The sequence below is a fragment of the Piliocolobus tephrosceles genome, chromosome 16, assembly GCF_002776525.5.
Source record: "Piliocolobus tephrosceles isolate RC106 chromosome 16, ASM277652v3, whole genome shotgun sequence".
NCBI classification, from domain to species: domain Eukaryota; kingdom Metazoa; phylum Chordata; class Mammalia; order Primates; family Cercopithecidae; genus Piliocolobus; species Piliocolobus tephrosceles.
Window position 1 is genome coordinate 18,079,692 of NC_045449.1, and position 14,827 is coordinate 18,094,518.

General features: G+C 50.5%; 1 protein-coding gene across 1 annotated transcript in view; it reads left to right on the top strand.

Annotated features, from left to right (window-relative positions):
- The window catches only part of ALKBH5 (alkB homolog 5, RNA demethylase), a 26,512-nt gene extending 13,306 nt beyond the window's left edge, over positions 1-13,206 (top strand). Inside the window, exons 3-4 of the mRNA XM_023191738.2 lie at positions 10,071-10,226; positions 11,473-13,206. Coding sequence (XP_023047506.1) covers positions 10,071-10,226; positions 11,473-11,650 — 334 coding nt within the window. The 3' untranslated portion in view covers positions 11,651-13,206. The remainder of the gene's footprint in view (positions 1-10,070; positions 10,227-11,472) is intronic.
- The last annotated feature ends 1,621 nt before the right edge of the window (positions 13,207-14,827 follow it).

Here is a 14,827-nt window from a genome sequence, read left to right on the forward strand (position 1 = left end):
TACGGACTTCTGGGAATTTATTTTATGCCCAGATTGTTCCAGCTTTGGTCATTGGGAATTTTTTCTGGCTCATCAACTTTAGTCAGTAAACAATAACTTTGGCCTCCTGGTCCTTTGGGCCCTTAACTCCAGAATAATGTAGTGGTGAAGTCTCTTTGGTGTGGCTTTGCCACTTTGTCAAGTCAAAACTTTTAGTCTGTTTTAACTATAGTAGATGGGTATGATCCATACCTGTTCAACAGTCCTATGGTACAGGCAGAGCACTGAACACATATGGGAGCTCCAGAAACTTGGGTCGACTTGGTGGTTGGCAGCCTTTCTTTTCTAGCCTAAGACTATTTGAGGCCGGGCGCGGTGGCTCAAGCCTGTAATCCCAGCACTTTGGGAGGCCGAGACGGGCGGATCACGAGGTCAGGAGATCGAGACCATCCTGGCGAACACGGTGAAACCCTGTCTCTACTAAGAAATACAAAAAACTAGCCGGGCGAGGTGGCGGGCGCCTGTGGTCCCAGCTACTTAGGAGGCTGAGCCAGGAGAATGGCGTGAACCTGGGAGGCAGAGCTTGCAGTGAGCTGAGATCCGGCCACTGCACTCCAGCCTGGGCGACAGAGCAAGACTCCGTCTCAAAAAAAACAAAAAAAAGACTATTCCCAGAATTTGCCAGAGGAAGGGAAGGGTTTTTATCTGCCTTCTACTTTATTTTTCTGTGATTCCCATCACAGGCCAGAACTCAAGAAATAATGGAGTCCAGAGTGTAGCTCTCTTTCAGCCTCTCCTCCACAGTCATTTCTTCTCAGGCTGTATCTGGTACCTCCAGCTGCAGCCAGGGATGGGTGGCCTGCCCAGGCCAGGAACCTAGAGAAGAACTTCTAATGTTACATAGAACCAGAGCAGTAACTTCCCAAGTGTTCCTCTCATCTTCTCATAATAGCTTATTTTGGGGAAATCTTAGGTGGTAGTGGCCGTAGCTGGAGTGTCAGTCTTCTAACTGCTATTTTTTTCTTGAAGGGTGACTCCCACACCTGGCCGCCCAGTCCAGCTGAGTCAGATGCTCCTCAGCACAGCTAAGAGTCTGCATCGTTAATCAGCTCCCTGGGAAGCTTTTTAGCCAGCTGGGCCCCTGGCAGTGGTTTGACCTTGGGAATGGCTGTTGTTGCGTGACTGAGACTCTTCTACCTTCTGACTTGAGTGGGCCCAGGAACCATTCACAGACTGGGCTGGAGGGCAGAAGCACAGCTTTGGTGTAAGGGGACTGGAGAAGAGTGGGAGGATGTTCCAGCTTCCCCGGGCAGCTGAGCTGGGGAAGTGCACAACCGTGGGGAACTCTAAAGTATCTGCAGCTCCTATAATGGTTCATGGACTTGTGTCGTGGACTCTTGTAGTAGTGTGGCCTCCATTGGGAATACCTTCTCATCTAACATGTTCATCTTCTAACTCATATCCCAACTCCCCAGATAACCTGCATGGTAACCAACTCCTCAAATAACCTAGTCATTCTTCATTGCTCAGACTGACCATTTTGACATGCAGAAAGCATCATATAAAAAGCCCTTTAGCATTTTAGCATCACCTAAAACCCTTTCAGCACACATGCAGACACATACACACACCCCTGTTTGGACTGTCATAGCTCATACGCTTGCCATTGTGAGTTTTCAAGTCTGTATTCTGTAGGAGTAAGGAGATCCCTGTTCATCTGGGGCCTAGCATGAAGTGCAGCCCAGAAGAGGCATCAACTAGTGTGGAGAACAATTCAGGCCAGTGAGGAGCAGGTCTAGAGTAGCTACATGGGCTTGTCTTGGGAAAGGACGGGTTGTGACAGGTTAAAAAGGGGGAGCATCTTGGCCCAGGCATTGCCCAGTGATAAGTAGGATGTGGTCTCGGAAGATACCTGGCTAGGTTTGATGTTTTCTGGTGAGGTTGTGTTACAGTGGGTAGAATCTGGGCACTGAGCCTGGCCCTGATTATGGTAGAGGAGTTAGAGCCTGTCTTGCCTTCTCATAAGTTGAGATAAAGATTGCACAGGCTGCTGGGGGGAGACCCTGGGAACTCTGTCACCAGCTCAGGTCAGTCAGAGCTGGAAAGGTCTTTCTAAGGGCCTCATGGAAGGAAATGGGTGGGCGGCTGCCAAGTGCTTTCTGGTTGGACAGAATGCAGGTTTTGTGAACATGGGTGGTGCCAAGTCTTCGTGCACATGTGCCCTTGTTTCTCAGGGGGAGGCTGGAAGTGACGCTTTAAGAGCCTCCCCAGAGTGGAATCCTCAGACTGTCCCTTGGTGTTATAATGTTTGATCTCACAACTTAGCCAGTAAATGGCTGAGTGAGACCTGGAACCTGGGTCTTGTGGTTCCTTGGTGGTTTGCACAGTGGAGTACCCCAAGTCCTGCCATTTGCCCCAGTGTGTCACTGGGATGGATGCTTTGAGTTAGGAAACTGGAGCTCAGATATAGAAGGGCTTTCTTGCCTCTACTGTGCAAGTAGAGAATTATGTTGATTGGGGAGAGTGTTATGAGTATGTAGGGGGCACTCTACAGAGAGTGGGGTGAGGCAGCAGCTACAGGCTAGTCGGCTCTTTGAGGTGCCTCAGCACCCCCAAATTTCCCTGAATATTGCTGTCTCCCAGCCGACCGAGTGCAAGCCGCCCCAACTTGCAAGTCTTTTCTCTGTAATTGTTGGTAACCCTGGAAGGGGAAGCTGGACCTAACCTTACTGGAGGTGTGGTTAAAGTTCTAGATTACTAGTTAGATCACTAAGAGGCTGACAAACTTCTTGGGTATAATAATTCATTTGTGAGGGGAGTCTTCCAGTTTTTCCATGATTCCCTAGTATTCCTGCACTAGTGTACTCTGTGCTTCTGCTCCTGGTGGGCCTTGCTAGCTGCCCTGTGCCAAGCATCCACATACTAACCCTGAAACTAGAAGGTGTGAACTCTGTTTGGAAAGGGGCTCAGATAGGAAGTGAGCTGTCGGTCATCTTGCTAGTTGGAATGACCTTTGAGCAGGGATTTCTGACTTGAGGGAAACATCAAGTATCTACTATGTACAAGGCACTTGAGGTGGGCACCGCAGGAAATTTAGTGCCCCCTTGGTGCTTCACATGTAATAAGTTTGCACTTTGTATGCCATTCCAACACAAAGCAGAGGTGTAAAAGGTATAAAAGCACAGGGTATTTTCTGCGGGCCCTGCAAAAACCCAAAAACCCAGGTCGGGCGTGGTGGCTCGCACCCGTAATCCCAGCACTTTGGGAGGGCGAGGCAGGTGGATCACCTAAGGTCAGGAGTTCAAGACCAGCCTGACTAACATGATGAAAATACTAAAAAATACAAGAATTAGTTGGGCATGGTCATAGGTGTCTGTGATTCCAGATACTCGGGAGGCTGAGGCAGGACAACCACTTGAACCCAGGAGGCGGAGGTTGCAGTGAGCCGAGATCGCACCGTTGCACTCCAGCCTGGGAGACAGAGCAAGACTCTGTCTCAAAAAAAAAAAAAAAAAAAAAAAAAAATTACGTCCAGCTTAGCAGGAGGGAGGGTAAAGGCGAGCTTGGTAGATCTGGCCCCTGAGCTAGAAATTGCTAGCCAGGCAGAAGTGGTAAACTCAAAGGCTAGGAGGCAGGGAAATATAGGGGACTTACGTAGATGAGGAATGAAAGAGGGAAGGAGGCCTTACTTAGGTCAACATTTGATTCTCAAGAGATGGCTTATGGGTCTTCGGGGCCTTTAGTTGGTGACTAGGGCACCCAATCCCTTGGTTTCTAGGAGGCCCTCAGGATTGCACTGTGAGACTTGTATTCTTGAGATTGCTACTCTCCAGGTAACCAGATAAAGTGGCACAAAGCAGTATATATGGCCCATTTATTTGCTTTTGGTCAAGTGGAACTCAGCTCAGAGTGACCTGAAGCTGGGAAAAGCAGCTGGAGATCCCTTTGCCAAGTGGTAGCCTAAGCTGATGTGTGCTAGGCTCTGTGCTAGTGCCTGGAATGGGGTTTGTATGGGTTCCTATTCTCTTTTGTCCTTTGGGAAAAGGCAGACATTTAGCATCTCACCAGGAACTGGTCAAAGAAAACTTTCCAGAGAAGTGCCACCTGAAGGTAGTCAAGGATGCTTGCGCCTTAGCCAGCATAGAAGGAGGCTCAGGGGCAAAGGTAGTTCAGTCAGAAGAGATAGATGCTCTTTACAGAGGCTTCGGAGTCCAGGAACTCTGTTCTGGAGCATAGAATAGATAAGGAGTGGAGGACTTGATACACTGGCCTAGGACAGAAAAAACTTCACGCTGTGTAGAGAGATGTTGAGGGTGCTGGGGAGCCATGGAGGCATGTGAGAGATTGTAGGAAGCTGAGCTCAGTAGCTTACTTGATCATTAGATCCACAGAGTTCGAGGAGTCAGGAGGAGACCCTCCCTGAGAGCAGAGTGATCTGAAGGTGAGGCTGAGTGGATGGATGAACAGTGGAAGGAAATGGAGGTCTCACTCTAGACTTCATTCCTCAGCAGTGGGATGAGGGGTGCCTAGCTCTTGGTTTCTCTGACCAGGGCTTGATGTTGCTCCTTTCTCCATGATTTGTGTCTCCTGTGGTTAGACTTAGCTCACATTTGTTCCCTAGTTTAGTAAGTCTGTGTCCACATGTATACACCCTGCCCTTTTGGCAGCCTGATTGTTCTGATGTGTCTGTGTCCTGCCCAAGGAATATAGGTACAATGGGATCACCAGGGAGGTGACAAACTTGGGCTTCTGCCCTGGCTTTGCCACTCATCTCCACATGCAGTCTTACCTGAGCACCTGTAAATTGGGCAGTTGTGGTTAAACTTGTGAATGCTAGGTGGTCTTCTAAACTCCTCCTGGCTGGGTGCGGTGACTTGCACTTGTAATCCCAGCACTTTGGGAGGCCAAGGTGGACGGATCGCCTGAGCTCGGGAATTTGAGACCACCCTGGGCAACATGGTGAAACCCCATCTCTACTGAAATACAAAAAATTAGCCAGACATGGTAGCACACGCCTGTAGTCCCAGCTACTTGGGAGGCCGAGGCACGAGAATCACTTGACCCCGGGAGGCAGAGGTTGCAGTGATCTAAGATTGCGCCACTGCACTCTAGCTTGGGCTACAGAGTGAGACTCCATCTTAGATAGATAGATGGATAGATTAATTAGATGGATTAGATTAGATAGATAGATAGATAGGATAAGGTAAGATAAGATAGATAACCGGGTGTGATAGATAGATAGATAACCAGGTGTGGTAGCATATACCTGTAGTCCGAGCTACTCATGAGCCTGAGGCAGGAGGATTGCTTGAGCCCAGGAAGTCAAGGCTGCAGTGAGCTGTAATCCCATCCCGGCACTCCAGGCTGGATGACAGAGTAAGACCTTGTTTCAAAGAAAGTAAATGGCTGACGGCTGGGCGTGGTGGCTCACGCCTGTAATCCCAGCACTTTGGGAGGCCGAGACGGGCGGATCATGAGGTCAGGAGATCGAGACCATCCTGGCGAACACGGTGAAACCCCGTCTCTACTAAAAATACAAAAAAATTAGCTGGGCGTGGTGGCGGGCGCCTGTAGTCCCAGCTTTTTGGGAGGCTGAGGCAGGAGAATGGCGTGAACCTGGGAGGCGATGGAGCTTGCAGTGAGTGGAGATCGCGCCACTGCATTCCAGCCTGAGAGACAGAGCGAGACTCCGTCTCAAAAAAAAAAAAAAACAGTAATTGGCTGAACGCAGTGGCTCAAGCCTGTAATCCCAGCACTTTGGGGAGGCCAAAGCGGGCAGATCACGAGGTCAGGAGATCGAGACCATCCTGGCTAACACGATGAAACCCTGTCTCTACTAAAAATACAGAAAAAATAAGCTGGGCGTGGTGGCGGGTGCCTGTCGTCCCAGCTACTCGGGAGGCTGAGGCAGGAGAATGGCATAAACCCGGGAGGCAGAGGTTGCAGTGAGCCAAGATCGCGCCACAGCACTCCAACCTGGGTGACAGAGTGAGACTCTGTCTCAAAAAACCAAAAAACAAAACAAAACAAAAACAACAAACCTGATGTTGGCAGGAGGCTGGTGGAAGATGGGTGGGGAGAGTCCTGTGAGGGGAGTGGGTACTATTGCAGGAAAGCCAGTGAGGTACAGGCCTGAGCTTTGTGGGAGTTTGATTCTCAAAGGTGCTGGAGCTTAGACCTTAGCTCTAGGGAACCAGGTCACTAAATACCCAAGAGGATGCTTGGACAGGCCCACAACACTGGTCTCTGCCTCACTTTGTTGGAAAGCCAGGCTTTTAGCACAAGGATGACTGGTAAAGGTGCAGCCAGAAGTTACAGAGTAGTTGGTAGCTGGCTGGGGACCGCCTTCGCTCCAGGGTCATTGTGGCCTGAGTGCAGGCTGGTTTACCATCTTCCCAGAAATGGTGGCCCTGCCACCTGCACAGTGCTCTCTTGCACTGAGGAGGGCCCACCAGCACTTTATTTTTTAATTAAAAAAAAAAATTAGGGCCGGGTGCTGTGGCTCATGCCTGTAATCCCAAGCACTTTGGGAGGCTGAGGCAGGCAGATCACAAGGTCAAGAGATCAAAACCATCAGGCCAACATGGTGAAACCCTGTCTCTACTAAAAATACAAAAATTAGCTGGGCATGGTGGCATGCGCCTGTAGTCCCAGCTACTCAGGAGTCTGAGGCAGGAGAATTGCCTGAACCCGGGAGGCGGAGGTGCAGTGAGCCGAGATCGTGCCACTGCAGTCTAGCCTGGAGACAGAGCAAGACTGTTAAAAAAAAAAAAAAAATTTAAATAGGGACAGGGTCTTACTTTGTTGCCCAGGTTGGTCTGAAACTCCTGGCTTTAAGTAATCCTTCTACCTTGACCTCCCAAAGTGCTGGGATTACAAGTGTGAGCCACTGTGCCTGGCCCCACCTATGCTTTAGAGGCCATTACGGAGTAGTAGGTGGACTTTGTGACTCAAGCTAGTGATTTGCTCTGGGATTAGCTCTGCTTTCCAATCCCTGCAGGAAGAATAATTCACCCTAGCAGCTTCTCTGGAGGACCTAGGATCGGATCAACTCCCTCCCTTCCCTTAGGTTCACACATTAGTGCTACAGCCATCCTTTGTTGTGACCTCCCTTGTCCCTGCTTTGTCCTGACACTGTAGGTGACCACTCTGGGTATCACGGTCAACCCCCACCTTACATGCCCAAGGTGCCTTGCTCTGACCTTTGAATACCTACTCTGATCTGTAAGGCAGGTCTTCATTCCTGTTGTTACCTGAAGAGGCCTGGGTCCAGACCTTAGTGCTAGAACAGGGCCTCCTGAATCCAAATTTGTGGCTCTCTCTGCTAAACCCTGAAGATCTGGCTTGCACCGTGAGAATTGGTTGCCTTTTCTGAAGCATGTTCTGAAGTTAAGCTACTGGTAGGCACTGGGCTTGGAGTCAAGCTCTAGCCTGGCATCCTGCAGCTTAGTGGATTTTTGGAAGTGTGGGGAGGGCAGGAGCTTCTCCAACTGTTATGAGATGTGACAGTCCCAGGAGATGTGTGAAGAGCTCTCATTTTGGTGGCTCTGCTTTTCTCTTACCATCCATCATTCCCCCGAAGAAACAACTCCAGAGTGCCCCCACCAGGGCTTCACTGGGGCTTTTGGAGCACGCAGGGACCTTCCTTCGCTGAACCATGGGCTCCCTGGCACCTATAGGGTCTTAGCTTTATGGATACCAGAGGAGGGACTTTCTTCAGTGAGGCCCTTAGAGTTCTTTAAGTCAAGCATAATGGCTAATGTTTAGTCTGATCTCTGCCACCTGGACCTCTCAACTTGGTGGCACAACGCCTGGTAAAGAAAAGGTCATCGGGGCAGGCGCGGTGGCTCACGCCTGTAATTCCAGCACTTTGGGAAGCCAAAACGGGCAGATCACCTGAGGTTGGGAGTTTGAGAGCAGCCTGACCAACATGGAGAAACCCCATCTTTACTAAAAATACAAAATTAGCCGGGCGTGGGGGCGCATGCCTGTAATCCCAGCTACTCGGGAGGCTGAGGCAGGAGAATGGCATGAACCCAGGAGGTGGAGCTTGCAGTGAGCCGAGATTGCCCCGCTACACTCCAGCCTGAGGGGACAGAGCAAGACTCCGTCTCAAAAAAAAAAAAAAAAGAGTTAGAGACCAGCCTAGGCAAAATGGTGGTACCCTGTCTCTCCAAAAAGAAAAAAAAAAAAAAAGCATTAGCCGGGCATGGTGGCCCAGGCCTGTAGTACTAGCTCCTTGGCAGGCTTGGGCAGGAGGATCCCTTGAGCCTAGGAGTTCAAGGGTGCAGTGAGTTGTGTTCATACCACTGCCCTCCAGACTGGGCCACAGAGCAAAACACGACTTTTTTTTTTTTCACAGAATGATTTTATTCTATTTCACATCATCTCTAGTAGTTGCTCAGTACCACCTCTACTCAGAGAATTCCAGCCTTGAAGGAGGCAACTTGCCAACTTGTCTTCCATTCCTTAGACCCTCAGCATAAAGAAGCCTTAGAGCCAGTCACATTTCTGTCCTTTTCTCAGATGGGGAACCTGAGGCCCCAGGAAGGATAGTGACTAGCCTGGATTCTGAGTGGCAGTGCCAAGACTAGATCTTCTCCTGTTGATGCTAGGTTCTGCATCCATGAGTCTGGAGCAGTCCAGAGGAGCCTGAGACTGGAGAGCCACTCACTGCAGCTGGGCCCTTCTGGCATCCCTCTCTACAAGAACAAAGCAAAAGGATGGGGATGCCTGTCTTACCTGCCTACACACCAGTTTGGGCCTGAGGCATCAGAACATTGGTTCCCAGCTGGAAGGAAGGAGATGCCCCTGCTGCCTTTAGGAGAGAGATTTCCTGCCCAGGTTCAGAGTAACTCTTGCCTGTCAGGCTTGAAGTCTCACTTTGGCTTTAAACTTTCCCCCATGACTTGCAGGATGCATGACTTACTGCCTTTCTGATCCTTCCCGTCAGGCCAGCCAATAGAATGTGGGAAGGCAGCCATGGGGAATGGGGGGAGCTGTAAGGACCAGATGCAGTTGTTACCAAGGATGCCAAGCAGCCTAGCCTAAGGCAGTTCTTGGATTTCCCTCCTGCTTACTTTTCGTCAGCATTCTCTGGTATCCTTAGAGCCCTGCTCTGACTGCAGCCCGTAATTCTTCGGAACTAAGTTACTACTTTGTGTCTAGCAGACCCTGGAAAAGGTGCCTTCAGGGTCTCTGCTAGCTGTGTCCTGTCACTTCCCACCAAGTCTATTACATGGGTCCTTCTGCCCTTTGCTCCCACCTGCCTTGCCAGCCTTCTCTGTACCATACAAGGAGCCTAAGGGCTTCTTTGAGGTTTTCTAGGCCAGCTCCCTTCTGGTCTGGCTTCATAAAGGACTTGGATCACTGCCCTGAGTTACCTCTACCCAGCTTCTCCATCCCCCTCTTCCTCATCTGTATTTGTGTGCCTTCCCTTTACTAGGCAGTGTATTCCTTGAAACCTGTACCTATACCTGCTGCTCGGTGGGGACTGTGCCTTCAAAAGCCCTCTGGCCTCTACATCGTCAGCATCCTGAAATGAGCAGAAATCGCTAGGTGACTGCTCATGGTTGTGGAGTGGGCCTGGGTTCCCCACCCTGGCTCTGCCACTCAGTTTCAGCATCCCTGTCTGTACAGTAAGAAAATAGGGTAGCTCTGGCTCTCTTTCTCTCCAGCCCCTCTACAGGCCTGGACCAGGGATCATTCCTGTGTTGGGACCCACCAGTGGGGCCGTTGGTCCTCTGGCAAATGAAGTAGATGGCCCCAAGAGAACCTGTGGGTCCAAGTGGAGTGAGGTGAGGCTGCTTCGTTCAGCTGAGAGCGAGCCCTGGGATCTTTCCCCTAGGGTAGCACAACCTAGCCTATCTTTGGGAGTTTCCAAACAAAAGTGTTCCCATTCCTTATTCCTAAATGTGGACTTGAGGAGGGTCTTTGAAAGTCAGCTAGACCAGTCTCTAGTTGAACCTCAAGGACCGAGGTTCGGAGCAGAGACTGCTGGCTCCCACTTTGCCTGGCCAGAGAATTGGTCTGATGGTGCCCACACCTTCACCAGAGGCTCTTTGGTGACCCCATGCATGTTTCCTTTACAGGACAAGATTAGATGCACCCCGATTGGAAACAAAGTCCCTGAGCAGCTCCGTGTTACCACCCAGCTATGCTTCAGATCGCCTGTCAGGAAACAACAGGGACCCTGCTCTGAAACCCAAGCGATCCCACCGCAAAGCAGACCCTGATGCTGCCCACAGGTACTAAGCTTAGGATCTGCAGCAAAGGCTGGCAAAGGCTAGGCTGCAGGGTGAGATGGGTGGAGAAGCCTGGGGTAGGCTGTTTATGAGCCTTGGTTTGCTCACTCTTTCAAAATCTGGTTCCTCTGAGTTGGTGGCATTGGTGACATTCCCACCTAACCCTGGCCAACTGCCTGTACCCCCAGAGAGAAGGGGTCAGGCAGAGACTGTAGCAAATGGGAATATCATGGCTTTCCCACGACTTTCCTTGTTCAGTTCCACCCAGACAGACGCCCTTGTGGAATTATTTTAGGTGTCAGGAGGGAATCTTGGGACTTGGATAATAGTGAACCAGGGACTTATTTCAAAAAGGGTTAGATAAAAGGAATTTGAGGAGATAATTTTTTTAAAGGAAAAAATGTTTTGGCCGGGTGCGGTGGCTCACGCCTGTAATCCTAGCACTTTGGGAGGCCAAGGTGGGCAGATCATGAGGTCAGGAGATCGAGATCATCCTGGCTAACACGGTGAAACCCCGTCTCTAGTAAAAATACAAAAAAATTAGCCGGGCTTGGTGGGCACCTATAGCCCCAGCTCCTCTGGAGGCTGAGGCAGGAGAATGGCATGAACCTGGGAGGCGGAGCTTGCAATAAGCCGAGATGGCACCACTGCACTCCAGCCTGGGCAACGGAGCGAGACTCCGTCTCAAAGAAAAAAAAAGTTTTAAGTGTTGGGGAAGATTTCCAAGGGGAAGGTTTCCAAGGAGGTAATGTTTAAGTTGATTCCAGAAGGATAAGGAAGACATGAAAGAGCACTCTAGGCAGGAAATACTGAACTAAACCCCGAGACACAAAAGAGCTTTGTGGTTTCGGGGGGTAATGAGGTTGGTAAGTGGAGAAGGGAGTGTTGGGAGGCCCAAGAGAGAGAAAGTGGGTAGAGCTGGGAAGTAAAGGTAGATGGCAGAACGATGCAGAGTCTTGAGGCTGTGGTAGGGAAGATCTCTGTCCAGCAGCCCTGACAGTGTCCCAGGGCACCACACTCCAAGCCAGGCAGACCCCACAGGGCAATTGGGAAATGTCCCAAAGACTGGGGTGGTCACTGGCAGTTAGTGGGCAAGAACCTCTGATACCAGGGCCTCTGCCAGGACTACCGTTCATTGAGGACCACTGAGCCGGAGTGACCCATCCCAAGGATGAGACCAGGTACAGTGGTAAAGCCAGGCCCCTCCTGACAGCCTCTCAGATAACGCCCTGCCTCCCTTTCCTTGCAGGCCACGGATCCTGGAGATGGACAAGGAAGAGAACCGGCGCTCGGTGCTGCTGCCCACACACCGGCGGAGGGGTAGCTTCAGCTCTGAGAACTACTGGCGCAAGTCCTACGAGTCCTCAGAGGACTGCTCCGAGGCAGCAGGCAGCCCTGCCCGAAAGGTGAAGATGCGGCGGCACTGAGGTCTATCCGCCGCCCTCCTGGGAACTCTGGCTCATCCTTACGTAGTTGCCCCTCCTTTTGTTTTGAGGGTTTTGTTTTTGTTTATTGGGTTTTTTTTTTTTTTTTTTTTTTTTTTTTAATTCTATATATTTTTCCTTGGTTTTGTTGCCTGTTAAGGCTGAAGAATAGAACTGGCCAGGACCTGGGTTCTCATATTCTTGGTATTCCTCCTGGATGGAAAGGCTGTTGGCATCTATAGGGGACAGAGGCTGATGCTGGAGTGGCCAGTAGAGGTGGTGGAGCAGAGTAGCCATCTTTTAAGTGGGGCTGTATCAGGCTGGGTTTATTTAAAAGCAACAGAATGTTTTGGTTAAGAAAATTATTTTGCTTTCAGTGTAAATCTTCGCAGTGTTCTAAACAAAGTTCAGTCTTCTGCCCGCCCCTCTCCTCCACTGATGTCTGTACTTGGTTGTCTCCTGGAGCCTCACAGGCTCTACATGGGGGCTGCTGTTCTCCACTTCTCACCTGCCATCCACGCCCTGCAAGCTCATGCAAACACCCTTTCTTCCTCCTGCGGCAGAGTTGTTCAGGTTGCCTGGGCAGGGGCTTAAACAGTGCCAGCCCCTGCCATCCCAAAGCTGTTGTTAAGCCCCCCAGGCTTCCTCCACCCACGCCCACTAGCCTACTCTGTCCACAGTTCCTTGGGCTGCTGAGGGGCTAGTGCAGTGGTCCTGACCTCTCTTATCAAGAGCACACTTTTTTGCTGGTTGCTCCTTTTGAGCATATGCGTGTGATTATTTGGAACAGTTAGACTTGCCACGTTGGGTCAGTTTTAGAAATTGTTTCTAGCTAGAGGGACTGGTGTCCTTCCAAGTCTAGCATTTGGGGTATGGAAAATTGTTGTGGTGTGTGGTAGGGTTTTTGTTTTCTTTTGTTTTGAGTTTTTTTTTCCCCCTTTAGTCTCCTGGCTTTTTCCTTTCCCCTCCCTTCTCCATTGGCCAGCTTGGGCCTCATCCTCATGTCATCCTTCTAGGAAGGCGCCTGCCCCCTCTTGTCTGCTGGCAGCATGCATCCAAGGCCAGAACTCAGGCCTGCAGACTGGGCTGGTGCTTCCTCCGCTTCAGGGTATGGGAGTTGGTGAAGGGGCTTTCAAAAAAAAAGGTAAAGTCTTTGGTAGCTTCTGCCCACTCAGATCCTGGAAGGCAGAAAGGTTTTGTGGATCTAGATTCATTAGGAATGTCTTCTTGTCAGCCAGGCCAGGACCTGGGCTTGCCAAGAGCAGAGGCCCTCCCAGCAACCAAGATACCACCACTTTGGGGGCTTTGTGTACAGAGGTCTGGGCCTGAGACCTCATAGGCTGCAGAAATCTGGGGCAGCCACCATCAAGAAGCCCCTCTCAGGGGCCAGAACTCCTTTGCCAGCGTGGATTTCTCAAGTCGGGACTGCATAATTAAAGCAGTTGCAGTTTTATTTTTTTTACAGCTTTTTTCCCAAAAATGATTTGTAGTTGTGTGTGCAGCACTTTGCCCTGATATGTGTGCTCTACAATAAAAACCAAATCTAATATATTTTGAAACAGTTGTCTGATGTTGTTGTAAGAGAGGGCTTGCCTTTGGTGCTTCCTTAATCCCTTTACTTTCTTAAACTTGGAACAGGGGTTGTGGAGACAGAATTCATTGCCCACCAGCATCCCAGAGGAGTTGATTGGTCATGGACACTGGGCCTCCTGTGTGCCCAGCCTCGGGTTTATGGCTGAAGGTGGACTTGCCCTCTCCCCACTGTCCTTTCCCCCACTCCAAGGAGGGTGAACTTCATAAACCATGATGTCCAGGTGCCCAGGGACCACACCTTCTGGATTTCTGGAAGCCCCTTTCAGATGTGATCACTGAGAGGCTGCTGCTGGTGAACGGGGAAATGGCAGACACAAAAGCAAGGGAGAACCTGGCTTTTGTGGAAAATATGTGAGTGATTTTGCTCATTAAACAAATACTTGGCCAGGCACGGTGGCTCACACCTGTAATCCCAGCACTTCGGGAGGCCAAGGCAGGCGGATCACCTGAGCTCAGGAGTTCAAGACCAGCACAGGCAACTTGGCGAAACCCCATCTCTACTAAAAATACAAAAATTTAGCCAGGCGCATTAGCATCCGCCTGTGGTCTCAGCTACTAGTGAGACTGACACAAGAAATGATTGAGCCTGGGAGGCAGAGGTTGCAGTGAGCTGAGATTGTGCCATTGCACTCCCGCCTGGGCAACAAAGCGAGACCTTGTCTCAAACAAAAAAAAAACTTCAGTTCCTATTGTATACCAAGCCACACTGGGACCCCAATAGTGAGCAGAACTCTGGTCCCTCCTTTTAAGATGCTTGTGATAGTGTGGAGTGCAGGTGCTGGCATGAAGCAGATGTTTTTCAGTGGGTAAGGCTGGGCCCCAGAGGGCTTTAGTCCCTCCAGACCTCAGACCTGTCTCCCTATGCCTGGTAAAGGGCTTCTATCTAGAGTCTCTTACTCTGTTCATAGTGCTCAGAACCAGTCTTCTTGGCCACATTGTTGCTGTGGAAACTGGATAAGCTACTTACCTCCTCATTTACCAGGGAAGAGAAACTCCAGAGTGGGGCAAGTAACTGGCCTCGGCTTAGTCTGAAAACTAGTGCGAGGGTATGAAGAGAGAGGGGTCAGAGTCTCAGTGTGGTCTGTGGCTAGTTGGGCCTGGAGGGGTTAGACACTGAGCTAGGCAGAGTGGACCTTGGATCCCCTGGAGAAGGAAACACTGGATCTGAGGGAAAGTGACTTGCAGAATGTCATCCAGAGTGTAAATGGCAGAGGTGGACATCCCCTACTCCTTGCCTGAGCTTCTGACTCTTGGGGCATGGGATACGGGCTCAGTGAAGGGCTGGGGGAGTGTGAGGAACCCTCTTTTTTTGTGGTGGACCCTATTTTTCATTGCTGTTAAAAAGTCAGACTCCTGGCCGGGTGCAGTGGCTCATGCCTGTAATCCCAGCACTGGGAGGCCGAGGTGGGTGGATCACGAGGTCAGGAGTTCGAGACCAGCCTGGCCAACATAGTGGAACCCTGTTTCTACTAAAAATACAAAAAACTAGCTGGGCATGGTGGCGGGCCCCTGTAATCCCAGCTACTTGGGAGGCTGAGGCAGGAGAATTGCTTGAAGCCGGGAGGCGAAGGTTGCAGTTAGCCGAGA